Genomic DNA, 18,494 nt, shown 5'->3' on the forward strand with positions numbered 1-18,494 from the left:
AAGTCTTGCAGAGCTCCAAGTTAAAATAAATAAATAATAATTCCTCTAAATATCAGGACTATGGTGTTGATGCAAAGTGATAAAAGATTTAGTCACAATGACTTACCGGGTTGTGAGACTGTTAGAGGGTTGCTGGTGCGGAGTCCTGCTGCAGCCTTCAGGAGCGCTGCTGCTGCAGACTGACAGAGCAGAGAGACTATGCAGGCTGACTAACATCAGCTCATGACAACATGGACAGGTGGCTCACCATCCAGCCACACTCTCAGCTGGGATCAAACCAGGCTGCACACTGGTTTAACGCTTTACCTACCACTTTAAAAGACAGAGAAGAGAGGACTTTTCACACCTGTAACACCGGTTTCCTTACAATTCTGTTAAGCGTGATCACAGTGAACATCAAATTTACATCAAGAAGACCTTCAAAATGAATTTGCAGGGAAGGAAAGTAGTACATTTTTTTAAGCGAAAGTAGCAATACTACGACACTCCAAAAATCTCATAATCCAGGATTGCACATATAGAAGTGATACTTATTTGATCACTTAACTGTTAATATTGTTGCTTAAATTTCAATGTTTCAGCTGGTTAAGGTTCAGCTAATTTAAGCTACTTTATACAAAGCTTAATGAAAAATTATATATATAGGCCTATTTTATACAGTTACAGTTACTACAGTTATCATGTAAATGCAGTGGATTCAAAAGTACAATAGTTCATATAAGTTGCCAACCTGTAAGCGCCTTTTCTTTAGCCTCAGCATCTTTGTCTTTAGCATAGCGTTAGCTCATCAAGCTAGCTGGCTAATTAGCTGGAGGCAACATTTGTATTTAAAGCTACTTATACATCTAAACAACTTGGCTTGATAAAACTTGTTTAGCAAGAACATTTATATAATAAATATTAAACTGTCTTTTAGTGGAAAAATGTATATTTCTCATCAAACAATTGACAAAGAACAAACTGAACTTTTCACTAACTTTTTTGCTAGCTTAATTTAACTTAAATGAGTCCTGCCAGGTGCTACTGTTGTCAGTAGAAGTATATTACTCCTCCAGAGCATTGAGAAGTTATTTTTTTCACCTGTAAAGTGTGCCACTTACTACTTCTTTGTCTAAACTATTGGAGGCAATAGTTTGAGGGATCCTTATACAAAATGTCTTTATGTAAAGAAATTATATAAGCATCAAACTATGTAACTCTTAAAAGTTGATATCAATGTCTGCCATTTATGTATTTTTTTAATCTTCTTATTTAAACATTTTTTTGTACAGTAAAATGTTTAAAAAGCCCACAAAAACATTACTAAGTCCAGCAGAGCTCAAGAGGTTTTTGATGTATATTTTTTATTTGAGGTGTCACAAGCCATTCAAAAATACAGTACTGACATACTACTGTTGAAACAGTAACATTTAGGTCCGAGGTCCACAGCCATAAATATCATATTTGAAAGGCAATGAAACAAAATGCAGTAATTAAAACTGAACCGACTGTAGCAGATAACTTAAACCATTGAGGAGGCTTGTAAGGAGGACGTATTAATTTTAAAGAAAATACGTACAAATCGAAAGGTTTCATTATATATATGAAAGGAGAAAACATATTTACAAAACTTTTTTACATGGTGTTGGAGGAAAAAACTGGGTCCTACACAACCTTTAGCCAGCCTCACAAGTAGAACTACACTGATAAATATGAAGTGCTGCATTTTTCTAGCTTTACGACAAAACAAAAACCAACGGAAACAGTAGTCTACCTAATATTGTTTGCCTTCCACTGAAAACAAATCCACTGACATCAGGTCAGCCAAGACAACTTGAACAGCTGAACTACTCCTATACCCTTCTGAGAGAGATTGTACTCGTTAATCATGGAGGGCTTTCAAGCAAACATTCACATTGTCATACATGGCTCCTAGCCAAACAGTTCTCTAGTGTTGCATTTAGTGTGCTTTGCTCTTTCTGAGTGACACATAAGTGGTTTAAATCAGGAATTACTGATTGTAACCAAGTTACAGTCAAAATTATGTAGCATACACAATACAAGCACTTAAGTAAAGTTCCTGCGTGTGAGAAATTCGAGTTATTCGGTCAATGCAACAGAGACAGTTTTCCAGATGTACATAAATAGAATTATTTACAAAAAATAATCTGTACATTTCTGTACCCTGAACACTTTTTGGTGTCCGTTTCAAATTATTACAGATATTAACACTTATGCAAGCATCAGCAATGTTTACATTGGAAGAAACATGAATATTATTTATATGTGACTCAGCCACTGAAACAGCATTAGGCAACTCCATTCACACTCGTTTACAAGACAGAGAACATTCAGGGTTTTTGACCATTTCTGCCCAAACCATCAAGAGTGTGCAATTCGGTTTAATGCTTTTCAGTGGCGACTGAATAGGAAGTGTACGTGGAAACCCCAGAAACTGACACACAGTCAGTAAAAACTACTCACTAACTTGATTATGATAGTGACATTACAGTTGTTTAGTATCCCCAGATGTTGCTTTTACATTTTAACAATTTTTTATTCTCAAACAAGGGTAAGACAAATTCCAATCAAACGCAATTCAGTTATAGAGCTTCCCCACTTTCCTTTATGCTTGTTCTTTAAATGTTAACACTGAGCAATGCTTCAAAATTACAAATTAGAAGACTGCAGGCTTTTCAAAGAGCTGCTAAAATCTTTTTCTGAAAATGCAAATTCTCCAATTTAAAAAGTGCAAACTTGGGAACACATAAGCAGATAAAAAAAACTATTTAAATGGCAGACAGTCAGAAACACTCTGTTGAAATCTTAGCTTATGTAGAGCAGGCTGCACATCTGCAGAATGGCGGCTTGCTTGTCCTCATGAATGCCTGTCTGCCATTCAAACACTTCTCAGCTTTTAACACCTATAAGGTCATTGGCTTTCTAGTAGATACAACCTTGTGTAAAGATAATGTGTTTCATTTAGTGCACATCATGAATTCACAGCCCCTCACTCAATAGAGACTAAAAAAATATCATGCTACTCTAAATAACATGTTGGAACCCTTAGGTGTCATTGTTTGGGCAAACCACACTCTTTATAGTTTTTCCACAAGGGCACTGTTGTTCGATTGTATTGCACAAGTAAAATAGGTCCACAGACCGCACATTGTCATCCAACGTTCTGCTGGCTATGCCCAGCGACCACTGGACACAATACTTCTGCTGAAGGAGAAACTAGAGTCCGAGCTTTCGTGCTTTCCCCAAGCCCCAAAGGGCACCACGATGATTGTGCTGTTGTCCTCAGAGCCATACTGAAGAGCCTGAGAGACAAGAGAACAGAACAGGGTCATTTGCTTGCTGAGCTCTTTGAACAATATGATTCAATAACTGTGCTAGACCTAACATAACTTACGCTCAAAGTTGTGGTGCATCAACCTCTCCTCGAGTGTTTTTCTGTGTTTTTGATGCCTTATATAAAAGACATCAAGCTACACTGGAACGATCCAGGATCTGGCTGGTGTAGTGAATTTATTTTACCATACATATATTTGCAACGCCATATAGACAGCACATTAAAATATATATTTTCTAATTGTCAACATATCCCCAAAGAAGACCAAAATAAAAATGTATTATATTCTGCCTGTGAATACTTTGTCACCTCTCCTACTTTACATAAATTGTTTAGTTTTCCAGAGGGAATATTTAACAGCAGGCATCAACGTCTTACCTGGTCAGATATTCTCTGTGCTGCCTCCTTGGGGTCGGGGCACTGGTTGATGACGTTGCAGATCTCCTGGCTATTCATGATGAAGTTGACACCGTCTGTGGTCAGCGCCAAAAACGAGTCGTGTGCATGGTGCAACTGAAGGACAGGCAATCAACATTTAACACTTCTAACCAAGTACCACATATTTATCACTAACATTTATAAAGAGATAAGACTGTCAACAACAAAACAACAAAAACCCCATCCAAAAATATCAAAGTAATATATATAATATCTTTAAGTTAATGCAGGTGCTGGCACACATTAATAGTTTATAGTTTTGTAAAAAAAAAAAAAAAAGTATAAATTAGACCAAAACATCCAGTAAATAAATGTGAAATATTACCCTTAGTTGGGACTCGACTTTTATATACCTACCGATGTTCTCTTGGTCTCGGGCTCTGCAATGACCCCCATGTTCTTCAGGTCAAAGTCTCCAATGCTGCGTGTCATTGCCAACCTCCCGTTGACGTTCGGTTGTCCCAGACTATTCCAGGTGATAAACCCCCCACTCCTTTTAATCCTAAAGACAGGTGCAGATGGAGAGAAGAACACAATTAATCACTGCACTTCACAGTGATTTTTACTATAATAGTAACGTGATGAAGCCAAACATCTACAGCCTAAATTTGATTGACTTATCTTTAGGAACCATAACGTTTGCTACAACTTTCTCCCACTGATATACATGATACTATGACATCATACCTCTCTTTCTCGTCCTTCCTCTCAGGAGTGTGGTCGACAGTCAGTTTAAGAGCCTTGCCCCTGCGGCACAGCATGGCGCGGCTGTCGCCCACGCTGCCCACCACCAGCTCAATGCCGTCCCTCAGCAGCGCCACAGTGGCGGTGGTTCCTGCATTCATCCCGGGTGCTACAGAGACATTAAAGGAAACATCAGAGCCGGAACGTGCTGTATAAAAAACATCCACACAACAAGTTACTGTTCACGTTGTTCACAACCATATGGTGTGTCTCACACTCTCACATCCACACACTAGTACATGAACACATGGGAGTCATGAAGTGGACTTACAGCAAGCTAGAGATTACACAGTAAACAATAGAGGAGGCAGTCACACATGCAGGTAAACTGTTGCAGCACAGAGTTAAGGTCCAGAGCATATATAACAGCAAAGTTAAGTCTTAGGCTGAACCTAAAATAAAAACTTAGCAGTGATCGGTATCTATTCTGATATTTAAAGGTATGATAAGTAGGATTTTCCTAGAAAAATAAAATATAGACTTTTACAAATATAATATAAATCATCCCTTATGAACCTGCATCTATTTTGTTGTTTCGCTTTGCATGGGACGTTTTCAGAAGGGACGCTGTTGTGGTTCCCTGTGCCAATCACAGCGTATAGGTGAGTGTGGGAGTGGTTCAAATTAGCAACTGGGTAGGACAAGCTAAACAGCGGTTAGCATGCAAGCGCAATGGTAACAGTGATGCTGTCTGTGTTAGCTCGGCGGGGTGGCCATGTTCGCGCACGAGAGAGTGAGAGTGAGCTTCTGGTGACGAAGAGCCCAGGAGGAGGGGCCCCGTTTGAATGTGTTGTTGAGAAAATGCAAGTAAAAATCCTACTTATTATATCTTTTAAAAAGCAACAGATCTGGCGGCATTTTAATTTGACTTCTGTGTTTATCATGCATTTTACCTACAGGATGCAAATGTAAAAAATTCCCCTACAAATTATCATATAGAAAGCAGATCATGTTGAACTACTTTGTCCTTAGTAATGGGTATTTGTAGCAATTCTTAGTAATGCAGGGAAACAGTTCTTTTGGCAACACAGTTGTATATAGAAAATAAAGAGTTTAAGATTTATTTTCTGCATAATAAAGTAACAATCTCAAAGATCTCTTTGGCACAATTGCAGGTATGTTTTAGATTCTTACTCTACCATAGATCCAAATGGTGCCCTTGCTGGTGGTTTTGGATGCAAGTCTTTTTTTTTTAACTTTGAACATACTTATTTTCATTGAATTTGCACTTGTTTTTGAGGTTTTATTTGCTCGTAGTAATCACTTGTTTCTTGCTTGTTCAATCATAGAAACTGTTACTGCAACGCAACAGAGGCCAGAGAAACACTACATCGCTTTTGTCTTTGGCGAACTAAACACAGGGTGGTGATTTTTTTTTGCGGGAATGTCGACTTGAGTCACCCAGTGCTGAATACCAAAGTATACTGCAAATGCAAGGGCTTAACAAACTTTCATATGACTGAAAATATTCTAGATTTATATACATATATATTTTATATCTATATAGCTCTCAACATGCTGCATCTCATGGACTGGATCTGTCACTGACAACATATATCTTGTCAAATGTAAGCACTGTCGCACAGGAAGCTTTGCATAGACTTGGTGAGAGAAGAGAAGAAGAAGAAGAAAAGAGAGAGAGGAGGAAGAGAGGAGTTAGAGAAAGATAGGGAACCTTCCAGTAGTCCAGGATTTAGGACCCGCTGGACTCTCCTTCAATAATTAGCCTCTCGCCATCCACATGGGTGCCAAGGGCCTCCAGCTCTTAGCTGGGTCAGCAGCTGCCGTAGATAACATGCACACACACACACAGGCATATTGGGACATTTCACACAGCGTGGCCGATATATGGCCACATTATATGTATACTAGCTTTTATAGTAACAGATAACTGAAGTCAGACATATTGCAAAGTCAAGCTAATTTCTAGCTAAGATTCTATGTTATATGGGCAAACAAGGAGACCTCGTGATTTATTAGAATGTATTCATTTTTGAGGGATATTGAAATTACCCCTATATCAATGTAAATGCCTGGGCTAAACAATACATATTGCAGAGTGACAAAATATGAGCAGCTGGGTGACAAATTAAAGGAAAAAAAAAACATTCAATGTCTTTGCAAAATTTTTGGAAACCATTGGGAACAACTTCAGTGTTCATTGGTATACATCATACAAGTTCCTGGACCCTAATTAAAACTGTGTATCTCGTTCTTTCAGAAGATTTTCCCTCATTTGGGATTTCTGATGTGTGTGGAGAGCACTGTCTTACACATCTGCCCACAGTCTCCCACTGGCGATTAACTAGGTTGAGGTCTGTAGACCATATCTAATGATTTAAATAAAAATCACACTCATCTAAACATGTTAAATAACTCTTATATCCCTGTATTTACATTAGCCATGTTTATCCACACATCTACTCGGGTTTTTTCCTTTAATTTGTCTCCATTCTGTCTGTGTAGATGCAGTATTGGAGGCAGTAAGGCGCTAGCACTTGCTCTACTTGTAGCTGTTAATTGTTCAGCAGTTATTCAGTAACTTTGGGTTAAATGACAGACCTCTACCAAAGAGTGCTCAGGTCATGTCAGTTGGGAAATCCAAGGCTTCAAAGCCTAAGCAGGATGAGTAAATTAGGTTTTGAAGAGAAAAGAAAAAAAGTTTCATTACATAAAAACATGTGTGTGTTTGTATATATATATATATACAGTGTTAATCTATAAACATGTGACATGGGGGAACCTACCTTTCGGGTAGAAGTGTAAGTGCTTTGAAAGAGCTTTGTCTACTTCCAGGAAGGCTCTCGTTAAAACTAACTCGAGGTTGGACTCCTCTGCCACAAGGTCCCTGAAACAACAGCCAGAAGAGTTAAAGTATAATCTCCAAATTTGGGTTTTTTTCCTATCATCTACTATTTTAAACATTTAAACAGTTTGAAGGTAAATGAATTTCCTGACGATATCTGATATGGACATGTTGTGACAACAGCATGTTAGGATTTCCTTACTTGATGAATTTCTCCATGTATTTTTCACAATAGTCAGCTGCTTCTGGCCCGCCATGCCCATCAAACACAGCAAAGTACATGATGCTGTCAGTCATTTGGGAGACCTGGAAGCGGTCTTCATTTTCCTTGCGTTGACCAATGAGCGAGGCACATCCTACCCTTGATAAGCTGACTTTGGGAATGGGCTTGCCATAGCGAATGCTGGGAGGCAGCAGGATGGGCTCATCAATGCGATTGTCCCAGATGCCAAATGAATCCCAAGTGGTGGGGCGGCCACTGCTGTCTGGATCAAAGCGTGTGTTGCTGTTCAGTTTTCCTGAGGGGCTGTAAATGTGTCTCCCGAAGATTGTGAACTGGAGGTGGCTGTACTGCTGGAATGGGTGTGGAAGAAGGGTGATCGGTAAAATACCACTGCGACCCACATGAGGACCACTGCACCTTGCTAGGCGCGCGAGACAGGCTGCTGTCATCCCCCTAACAGCACAAACACTGGAGAAGCACTGGATGCTGAGGCAGATGGTTTTTGAATCCTAACACTAAAGGGAAAAAAAAGGTAGTTAGACCTGATGCAGAAATTCAATCAACATTATAAAAGGACTTAATTTGTTTGGGAGGGACCCACAATATCGAAATGTTTCATATGTTTCAGCCATGGCCACTGACACAGTGCTTTCTGTGTTAAAAGTACATTTTAACAAGAAATCATGACAAAAATGTTTGGAATTCATCATATCCTACCGAAAGATAAAAACAAGTATAACATAACAACATGATGCAAACCTGTTACCATTTACAGAAGGTGCTTAAAACGGAGATCAGGCTATAATAGGGCAAACAAATAATACACAGGGCTTAAAAATACACCTAAGGAGCTGACAATGAGTTGATTGACAGAAAAAAATACTCATGTTCTGATAATAAATGAAGTGTTCTAGAAAGAAAGAAAGCCACAATTAAAACATTAGGATTAAATGCTTTTCATTGTCATACAGAGTAACAAACTGTCTGTCTTTTGGTTTTATATCATACATCTGCATATTCAAAAATGAGGATGATAGATGGTTGCACCCCATTAAGAATTTAGTTCATATAATCAAAAGTGGACCCCAACCTACAATGTTTATGTCGTATCCCTAAAAATTGTTGTAGCTAAAAATAACGTGACAATCTGGAATTTAACGAAATTGGATCACACATTAAATGATCGTTTAAAAAAAAAATAATTCTATGTTTACAAACATTGCTGATGCAACTCCTTATAACCTTTGAACAGCAACCGGAAACAATGACACGCTTAAATATACGGTTAATAACCATCCTTTCTATCCAATTACATTAACAAAATATGGCAGTAGCATTACATAAATACATGTTTTCTAGTAGCGTCAAGATCAAGAATGATGCAACTCTTGACAGTCACAAAAATAGCTGCTTACACTAACAAATACACACGTAGCACGAATGTAAACACAAGTGTCACACGGGGGTGTGTCCGTTCTGTTTGAATAGTTAAATAATCCTAAATAACAAATAGTTTGCATTTATGAAACAGCTCGAGCGCCTTTTCGTTTCGCCAGTGTTAGCATTAACTAGCTAGCTAGATATGGAATGCTACCTTTAGCGAACTAGCTAGCTAGCTAGCTAGCATAAGCTAGGAGTTCGCAGGTTCGAACAATACCGAGACCATTCTCTAAACATTTGAGATGTGTCATGGCTAAACGCATACCTTTGATGTTTTAAATACAACTTTTCAATCCACTGCTGGGTTCTTGTAAGGACTCGCTAATTCTCAATGAAAACCGCCGCCCTCGTCTCGTCCCCGTGCCGTGACTCCTCAGTGTTATCAAACAAGGCCTGTGATGTGACCGCACCAATCAGAATGCTAGAATGCGTCTACTCCTACTCGACGCCCCCACGTACTGCGCACATGATTGGTCAACATAAAAGATTATTGACAACTGTAGACGCCAATCATTAGTCCGTAACTTTGGCTTCTCGCAGCCAATCAGAGAAGCGTTTTGTAATGAAGACCTGATTTGACTCCCTTTCTATTTGCTTCTCATACTTATCAACATTATACCTTATCTCCTCCCACTATGGAGGTAAACAAACAACACTGAAATAATAATAAATAATTTAAGGTATTATAAGCTAATTGTGGAATAACTTTCTGTGTAACCAGTTAAATAGTTTCAATGTTTATTACACCAGTAATTTGAGGCCTTAACTCCATTGGAATTTACGACTCCAGGACACTAACCTCCCTGTGGCTGCTGCTGCCCCATTTTCTGACATAAAGTAGGCCAATGCCATACACTACAGACAATTAAAAGGAAAATGTACTTTTTAAAAAAACGTATCTATCTGAGAGCTGCAGTAACTGGTTACTATTTGGATTAAGATTCAAATTAGAACATGTAATTTACGTTTTTATAATAGCCTACAATACATTAGAAGGCTCAAACAACTGCTTACCAACCTGTCTGGATTGTAACTAAGAAAAAATAGTATTACTCTACTTTGAATGCCAGCAAATAACTATATATAAATATCTGTTCTAAATGTTTTTAATGAAACTGTCAAAATCAGTGGAATCAATTGGTCAATCGAGCTGGAAAGTGAAACCAAAAGCAATCACTGAAAACAAAACAACATTTTCAGTGAGTTCCTTATTAAATCTGTTATAGGCAACTTTGAATATTCTGGCAAGAGTGAGCCAGATTTTAAAAGTATCCAAAGTGAAGTATGTCAAATTCATGTGCGCTGCCTGACTACTGGTCGTGGAGGAGTCCACAATATAATAGGGGAGGAATTTCTGCGCTTTATCATTTCTACCTGCATCTAAACAACTGTGACTAGCTTGTTATCTTTAGCTTGCAGTAGAATGTGGTCATGTGCAAAGGATGCACAGGCAGTGCCTGCTAGTAGGTAGATGGTCAGGTAGATAGGCACTAAGCAGGTAAGCCATCAGATGAACGATTTGACCTTCTTATTACAGGACTACAACTGCTACAGATACCAGATTAATTTGAGTATCTGATTAATTGATTGATGTTGGCATGAAACAAGCATTTCAACAAAGAATTTCTGTTAATTTGATTGCATTTAATAATTACATTAAAATTACAACGTTTATTTGATCAGTGCCTCAATTAACTTATATCTAGCCCACTTTCTTTGTACAATGTAGTAACAGTCTCTATTCAATATTCTCTTGGCCATGCCACATAAGAGGACCAAAACTTCATCTAAAAGACCCAAGGGTCAGATACAGCTGTATGGACACATCTCACCACTCATATTTCTGCAATTACAGCTTTAAAAAAGTGTGAGCTTTACTGTATCTATAATTTACATTTATAGCTAACACAATTTGTGATTCTATCTAAATACTTTTGAGGCACTATTTTGTAAATAAATAAATAAAAAAATATATGATACAATAAGATAGAAAGGTTTAGCTAAAATCAATGATGAGTTCACAGATTGTGATGGGTCACAGAATGTATTGTAAAACGTGCACTTCCTGGTCGGCGGACCAATGGGAGCTTTCCTGCGTCTGACGTTCAGTGACGTAGCCAGCAGTGGTACTTCCTAGCTGGATCTCGGAGCTGAACCGAAACCAAACGCCCAATATCAGAATGCATCTGTCCAGGTAAACACCCTCTTTTAATACTGGATTAACTAGCTATAATAGAACATCGTTCTGCTTACAACTTAGACATCGGCCTTGAAATGGGGTTTTGTTTGTTTTTTATCGACAACACTGACAGTCAGCGATGATGTAGCTAAGGTTAATTAGCTAACGTTAGCTAACTATTAACTTTAACGGCTTGTCTGGGTCACGGAGGCGCATGTTTCGGCTCCGTAAATGAACTGTTTAAATGCCAGCACAGAAATTTAGCTACGCCTGCACACAGTGTTATTCATGTATACACAGCGCAGACCCAGGCCACTCCTCTTCACTCTCCCAAGCTAACGTAAGCTTAAATACACGTCCTTACAGATTATGAGGCTGGACCATTCAAGGTACAGTTTACACATAAACACACAGGTAACATTTATAAAGATGGTTTCAGACTGTTTACTATGGACCCAAAGCCTTGTTTAGGATACCATAGCAGGCCAATGTTAGATATATTACAGTTATTAAGGTGTTATGTTTTATGTTTAGGACAATATTTACTCTAGTCTTACCAGAATATTTTCTCCCTTTTAGTTGATATACTCCCTGCACCTATTATATAGGTACACTCAGCTGAAAATACTGCAGCAGCCTACCTTCCCTCATGAAGGGTATTAGGGCTGGGCGATATGGCCAAAATCTTATATCACGATATAGCATGTTTTCTGGTAATTTAACAAATGATTAGTCCATATGAAATAACCACACAGTAAAGCCTATTTTTTGGATAATTTACATTTTCCTGTGTCCTTTTCTGCATGTTAATGTCCATGTTAATAAACAAAGCCTCCCTCTATGGTTGGCTCCAGGGTCACTCCCATGTGCAAGGATTAGAACGCAAAGCATATCACAGTGATGTAAAAATTGCCGTAAAGCAGTTCAGCCACTGGTTTTGTGACATCATGGTAGAAAAGATATAGAAAAACACATACGATAGACATTTTCATATTGTTTTAACGATATATATTGCCCAGCCCTAAAGGGTATACTGTTCAATTTTCTTGAAACTGTTGACACATTTTAGAGGCAGAAGTTTGTTGTGCTGTTGAGATGCATTTCATTATTCTACTGCTACCAATAATAATAACAGTTCTTTATAGCATGTGTAAAACTCAACAATGACAGAGTGCTTTTATAATGTCGGACTTAACATCATTAGATAACAAACATTTTAATTGTTTAGCATTAAGACTAATAAAACAAATATATTTACAATATTAAACCTTACCCAAAGACTGTATATAAGATTTAATTACAGTCTATACGGTCTTGCCCCATTGCTAGTTTTAACAACATCTGAACATTATAACTAGGGCTTAAGTTAAAAAGCATTTTTATTTTCTTGATTTATCGGTATGACCGTAAAATGTGAACATTTTGTAAAACGTACATGTCACAACATCTTCAAATCTATTGTTTTGTCTGACCAACAGTAGCAAAGGTAAATAAATGCACGTTAATTGAGGTCAATTTTGTTCAGGTAATTGTTTAAGTAATTGATCCATTATCAACATTTTTTTTACTTTACAGCCAGCTGTATGATTAATCAATTATATTCACAGAGATACGATTTATTGCAGTGCTCGTCTTGTTTTCTTTTGCTTATCATGTTCTATTTTCATTTCTTTATAACCCCTAGCTAAGTCAGAAACATGCTTGTGTTACAAGTAGAAAGACTGTGAGGCTGGACTGCTACGAGCTGCTTAAGCTGGGATTACACTGACAGGGTTTATTTAAACACACTGTCTGTTCCTCTGTCATACAGCTTACATCATTCTCACATACAGCCGCACCCATCTCTAAACCCATCCTTTCTGTGTTCATAATAACATACAGGCTTCACACGTGGAGCACTGGGACCAGGATGTCTTTCTAATTAAAAAAAGGGTGACATAATTAGCTTGTTTTTTGTTTCTCCCAGGGTTGGAATTTACATGAAGAGGAGAAAGCGGGGCTGCTCCCAAGCCTGAACATTTTTTGTCTTCCTCCATCTGGCCAACACCCTCTCTGCCCCTTCAGATTGGTGCTCACCCCCTCCCCTCTCGCCAACATGCTCTGTTGGGGGAATGCAAAGGAAGGACAGTTGGGTATTGGTGTGGATAGGAACCCCATGTTTGAGCCGAGGGCCTGTCACGTGTTCAGCGGCAGGGGACTGAAAGAGGTGGCCTGTGGAGGGCAACACTCGATGTTCCTGCTGCATGATGGGAGTGTGTACACATGTGGTTCTAACGGCTGTGGACAGCTGGGCCATGACAAAATAGGGACCTCCCCAGGTAAGCTAACCTTGTAGGTTGTCACACCACCCAGCAGAACTCCTTTAGGTCATGATTGAAAAGGCAGTTTGGGTTAATATTGATTGAATTGTTGGAATTATACCAGTAAAGAAATTGTGGCTGTGCTATGGCATGGCAATATAAGTCTGTCCATCAGTCCACCCCTTTGGCACGGATTAAAATATCTTGACAATCGACAAATAGATAGCCATGAGACTTAAAACAGACATTCATGGTCCCCAGAGGATGAATTATCCACTAGTTTCTCATAGTCAGACCTGTCCCCACACTATGCTGTACCAGTGCTAGTGAAAAGTCTAGCTGAACACATCATAATTCTGCAAAAAGAGAAAAAAGCTGTGCGTTATTTGCAAAAGAAGACGCCACATTAAACAAAACAAAACTTAAACCCTGTCTTATGACACCATCTAAATCTTTGTTGTTAAACATGGGATTCAAATTGGGATTTAAAAAAAGGTAACACTCAAATAGTGGAAGGGAAGGAGAACTCCTGATGGCAGTTTTATTCCCATTGCTTCGTCTGGTGAGTCAAACTTCTGATGAACCGGCTTTCCTCTCGGGCCTCCATGAGATTTTCACCTTCACAACTACAGGATGGATTTCCATGAAACTTGATGAAGACATTCTTTGTTCCCAGAAGTTGTATAACTCCGTAGTCACTGCATTTTACCTAGCAGCCTCATCAGGTCAACAATGAATTTCGTCTAACAGGTCCAACTTATCAACAAACCCCAGCCATCTAATGACACACCCATCTCCCTCAGCTGCACTTTCTGTTCAGTGCTAACTAGTAAATGTTGCATGCTAACACACCAAACTAAGATATTAAACATGGTTAACAGTATACCTGCTTAACATAAGCAAATAAGCATTGTCACTGTGAGCATATTAGCATGCTGATGGCCAGTTCATAGAGTTGCTAGCATGGCTGTTGACTTAAAGTAATAATCTCGAGAGATTTTCTTTGAAATAAATGTTAAGTCACTATCAATCGCTGAATAAGGTAACTCAAAGGTGATTGAGCCTATGGCCCACTGATGAAAGCCTTTGCATTTGCAATATATAGTTTTATGGCGACTTTTGTGGAAAAAAATCACAAGTGGCGGCCAGTTAGCGACGCGTTTTTCGTCATCCAGGAGTGGTTGGTCTGCCAGAGAGGGTAGGCGGAGCTAAGTGGCTGCACTTCCAGCTTCTGTAAGCAATACGAGGAAACAGTAATCTACTATGGCTGAACAAACAAATAAAAGATGGATGACTACATATACAACTTCAAAAATAAGTGAAAATCCAAAGAAGAAGAAACGAATTGGACGCTCAGATTAAGTCAAACAGTTTACAAACGAAAGCGAGGAAAATCAAGAGTTAGAACCACGACAAAGGGAGCCAGCCGTAGATGTCTGGTTAAATTGGGAAGAGTGCTCTCGTAATTACTGATAAGTGCCAGTGGGAGGCGCTGAAGAGCAAAAAATGTAATCTTCGAGATTGTTACTTTAAGTCTAGTTTCTCTACAGTGATCACTGGTGTTAGAAATGGCAGATTTGGGCCTAAAACAATTTTTATTAAAAGCTCAAACTTTCTAAAAAAAAAAAAGTGAATATGTAAATCATAGTAAAGTAAGAGAGATATTGCATATCAGTAACAACTAAACTTGCAGTTGTAGAATTACACCCTCATGTTCTTCATGTGACCACATCCTTGTGTTAACCTAAAAGAGCTTGGGGGGAGGCAGTTAACTGTCAACAGACCTGCAGGTGGTCATATGAGAAGCTTCATTTCACATCTTAAGGATTTTATTTAGCTGTATGGTAAAAAAAACAACCATATAGAACATATACACGTTCTTCTTGTCAAAGTGCCATTATTTCTTAGTGAGTTCTGCTGTGAACATCTGATTACACAACGAACCACATACTGATTTCTAGGACATTTGAAACACTCTCCTGGCCTGTGAAGTGTTTGCAGACATTGCTGGGTTTGTGTTGTTTTCATGTGGGCGCAAGTTTGTGTTGTGTGTTACTTTGTATGTATGTGGGAGAAGCTGTAACAACAATGAATAAATACAAGGCTTACTGCACCTTGAGCAAATAAAACACCCTTTTCAATACAAGGTTCTTGTGTACTTATACATCTTTTGTGAAATGTGTAGCGACAATCTGTACAAGCACTTGTCCTTTATATTTTTTGGTTAGTAGTATTTCCTTTAGTTATGTTTTATATTTATATATATTTGATGTATCTTTATTAAGCCTGCAATATGAGAATTGCTTATTAAACATTCTCATATCTCCCCCCCCCTCATCACAGAGCTGGTAGGCGCTCTTGATACTCAGAAGATCACAATGGTGGCGTGCGGTCGGGCCCACACTATGGCGGTGAACGAGCAGGGCCAAGTGTTTGCCTGGGGGGCCGGTGAAGGGGGCCAGCTCGGCCTGGGGACTTCAGAGATGGCTGTTCGAATACCGAGGTGAGTGAGCCGAAGCAGGCAATAAATCATTAGAAGAAAATGAGAAGTTTGGGTTGGGATACGAGCGTTACAAACGACTTTCAGTGGCCGCAGCCTCCGGTCACATGGACATATAATGTTTGTCATTCCTCGAACTCGATCTGGCTTCGGTTAAAGTGCTTTTAATGTCTTTGCTCCCTCATCGTGGTTTGAGCTACAGGGTCACCTCAAACTAGAGCAAATAATTAGCTTGGAAGTCTATAAAAGCTGAATAAAGGAGCATTTGATCAGTAAATGCAATTGTCCTAGTACTGAATGCTACTGAGCTATTGGTAGATTAATTTCTTTCCTGTCTTAGTCAGTTGTCTGCGCTGCACTTGAAACTTTTATGTTGCTGTTTTTAATCTGTTGTTTGTTTTTTGTGAAACTTTTTATGCTGCTGTCTTGGCCGAGATCTTGTATCTCAACGGGATTATTTCCTGGTAAAAATAAAGGTTAAAAAAATAAATAAATGAGAATATAATAAAATATAATTTTTTATAACTATTCAGATTGAGTCAATTCGGCGCATTAGGATAGTGAAACTTTAATGTATTGTTTCGTATGGCTTTTCTTACAGTTTAGCCAACTTGTGTTAGAAATTCAAACATAAATACAAACTTACTTATTACTTCTTAACAATCTCTATAATTGAGCTGTGTTACAATTGTAGCATTCAATGACATCTCTCGTAACTGATAATGGGAGGAAATCATGCAGTTACTGTTAGGGATGGGAATCGCAGGGTAACTCACGATATGATACGCTATACGTGGAACACGATAACGATAATATTGGAATACAGTGATTCTGCGATAACTGATATATTGCAAGACAATCACATATACATCTGATTAACTGAAGGATACAAAATATACGACGATATATTGCCGTACCAATATTTTGTCCCACTCCTCGTTACTCTAGGCTGATTTGTGGTTTATTGACCATTTTGGAGCGTTAGCCTAGTCAGACATGTTTTTTCGTTTGGGAAAAAATCCTTATTATTAAACATATTCTTAAAAATATATTACCTTGTTGTGCATCATGTGACTTCAGTGAGAAGTCTTTATGATGTTAATATTTTGGCCTGATGAACAAATGTTTTTCTTTTCTTCTTAGGTTGGTCAAAAGGCTGTGTGACCACCGGATCTCTCAAGTAATGTGTGGGAATCAGCACTGCATTGCACTTTCTAGAGGTATGAAGACTTAATCTGTCTACAGCATCAGACTGCATCTCACCATCATTGTTCATGTTGTTCATTTTTTGCCTGTGGGATACTGTGACAACTGGTTGACCTTTCACTGAGTGTGATAGGCTGAGACACCTGTCACTCAAGCCAACAATCACACTAAAAACACTGTCCAAGCTTTACTTTGTTCACAGATGCTTCTACTTTACTTTAAATATTTAAATGATCTGATAACACAGTCATTAATATAAAATGGTGGGAGGCAAATATACAGCACGACAAAGTAAAGTCACATTAGCACCACAGCTGTTGTCTTTTTATTTTGGTTTAACACAAAATGTTGCATCCAAACTGGCACATGGGCAGAAGCAATGTAAGTGAAATTTTTCCCATCTGTCATCTGTTGGAGATAATGTTTTGGCACCCTGCCTTTTTTAATAGTGACAGATAAGACAGAGAGAGAATGGGGTAGGTCGAGGGTAAACATCTTGGCTGTCTCTGCCCATAACTGAGGTGGGATCTATAGGAAGGAGGGTTCACAGATACAGATAGCACCACATCCCCCATGCTTACCTAAAATAGCTTTAATTTTAGTAGATGTACAGCTAACCATTTTTTAACCCTCCCAGATGGCCAGCTGTTCACATGGGGCCAGAACACCAGCGGTCAGCTCGGCCTGGGCAAAGGAGAATCCAGCAAGCTGTTCCCTCATCCCCTCAAGTCTCTGGCAGGAATTCCTTTGGCACAGATCACCGCCGGGGGAGACCACAGCTTTGCTCTGTCCTTGTCCGGGGCTGTTTTTGGATGGGGCAAGAACAAAGCTGGACAACTGGGTCTCAATGATAAACAAGGTAACAACCAGCTGGATTAAAGAGATAAAGAATCATTGTTATTATTTCTGTAAAGGTTTGGTGTAGTGTTTTTTGCAACTTAAAGGAGCAAGTCGCCCCTGGAAGAAGCCGCTGTCAGTCAAAGCTGATGCTCTCTGTAATCGATAGCTGGAGAGAAAGTTGGTCAAACAAGTCGTGGTTTCGTCCCATTCTACATTTCAAACCTGTCGACTTTGAACGAGACATGAAATTGGAGACGGGCGTCCTAGATTGAGGAAGTGTAGTTTAGCAAGCTCACGTTTATATGTGGCAGAGGTTTTCCAGGGCCCACTGGAGAAGCGGATAGCGTTCTCCAAAGACACGAAATTGCATTTTTTTCCTACCATAATGGCATCAGCTCCCCATAATAGCATGATAGGACTGAGGTTGAAAATCGGCGAACTGGCCCTTTAAGAGAAGTCCCACTCATTTGTACTTAAATCTGAA

The 18,494-nt window shown here is 38.9% G+C and overlaps 2 protein-coding genes across 2 annotated transcripts in view; one reads left to right on the forward strand and one right to left on the reverse strand.

Moving 5' to 3' along the window:
• Positions 1-1,331: 1,331 nt before the first annotated feature.
• On the reverse strand, positions 1,332-9,367 carry ppm1kb (protein phosphatase, Mg2+/Mn2+ dependent 1Kb). The gene is made up of 7 exons (XM_069665658.1): positions 9,251-9,367; positions 7,525-8,060; positions 7,264-7,364; positions 4,460-4,625; positions 4,130-4,274; positions 3,713-3,847; positions 1,332-3,302 (listed from the first exon to the last, which is right to left on the reverse strand). The coding sequence occupies exons 2-7, from the start codon at positions 7,992-7,994 to the stop codon at positions 3,171-3,173; spliced, it is 1,149 nt and encodes a 382-aa protein (XP_069521759.1). The 5' UTR covers positions 7,995-8,060; positions 9,251-9,367; the 3' UTR covers positions 1,332-3,170.
• A 1,763-nt stretch (positions 9,368-11,130) lies between these two features.
• The window catches only part of herc3 (HECT and RLD domain containing E3 ubiquitin protein ligase 3), a 29,042-nt gene continuing 21,678 nt past the window's right edge, over positions 11,131-18,494 (forward strand). Inside the window, exons 1-5 of the mRNA XM_069665562.1 lie at positions 11,131-11,179; positions 13,131-13,482; positions 15,808-15,967; positions 17,108-17,184; positions 17,808-18,029. Coding sequence (XP_069521663.1) covers positions 13,260-13,482; positions 15,808-15,967; positions 17,108-17,184; positions 17,808-18,029 — 682 coding nt within the window. The 5' untranslated portion in view covers positions 11,131-11,179; positions 13,131-13,259. The remainder of the gene's footprint in view (positions 11,180-13,130; positions 13,483-15,807; positions 15,968-17,107; positions 17,185-17,807; positions 18,030-18,494) is intronic.

The sequence above is a fragment of the Semicossyphus pulcher genome, unplaced genomic scaffold, assembly GCF_022749685.1.
Source record: "Semicossyphus pulcher isolate SPU_LCO1_2020_fin unplaced genomic scaffold, fSemPul1.0.p SCAF_17, whole genome shotgun sequence".
Taxonomy (NCBI): Eukaryota; Metazoa; Chordata; class Actinopteri; order Labriformes; family Labridae; genus Semicossyphus; species Semicossyphus pulcher.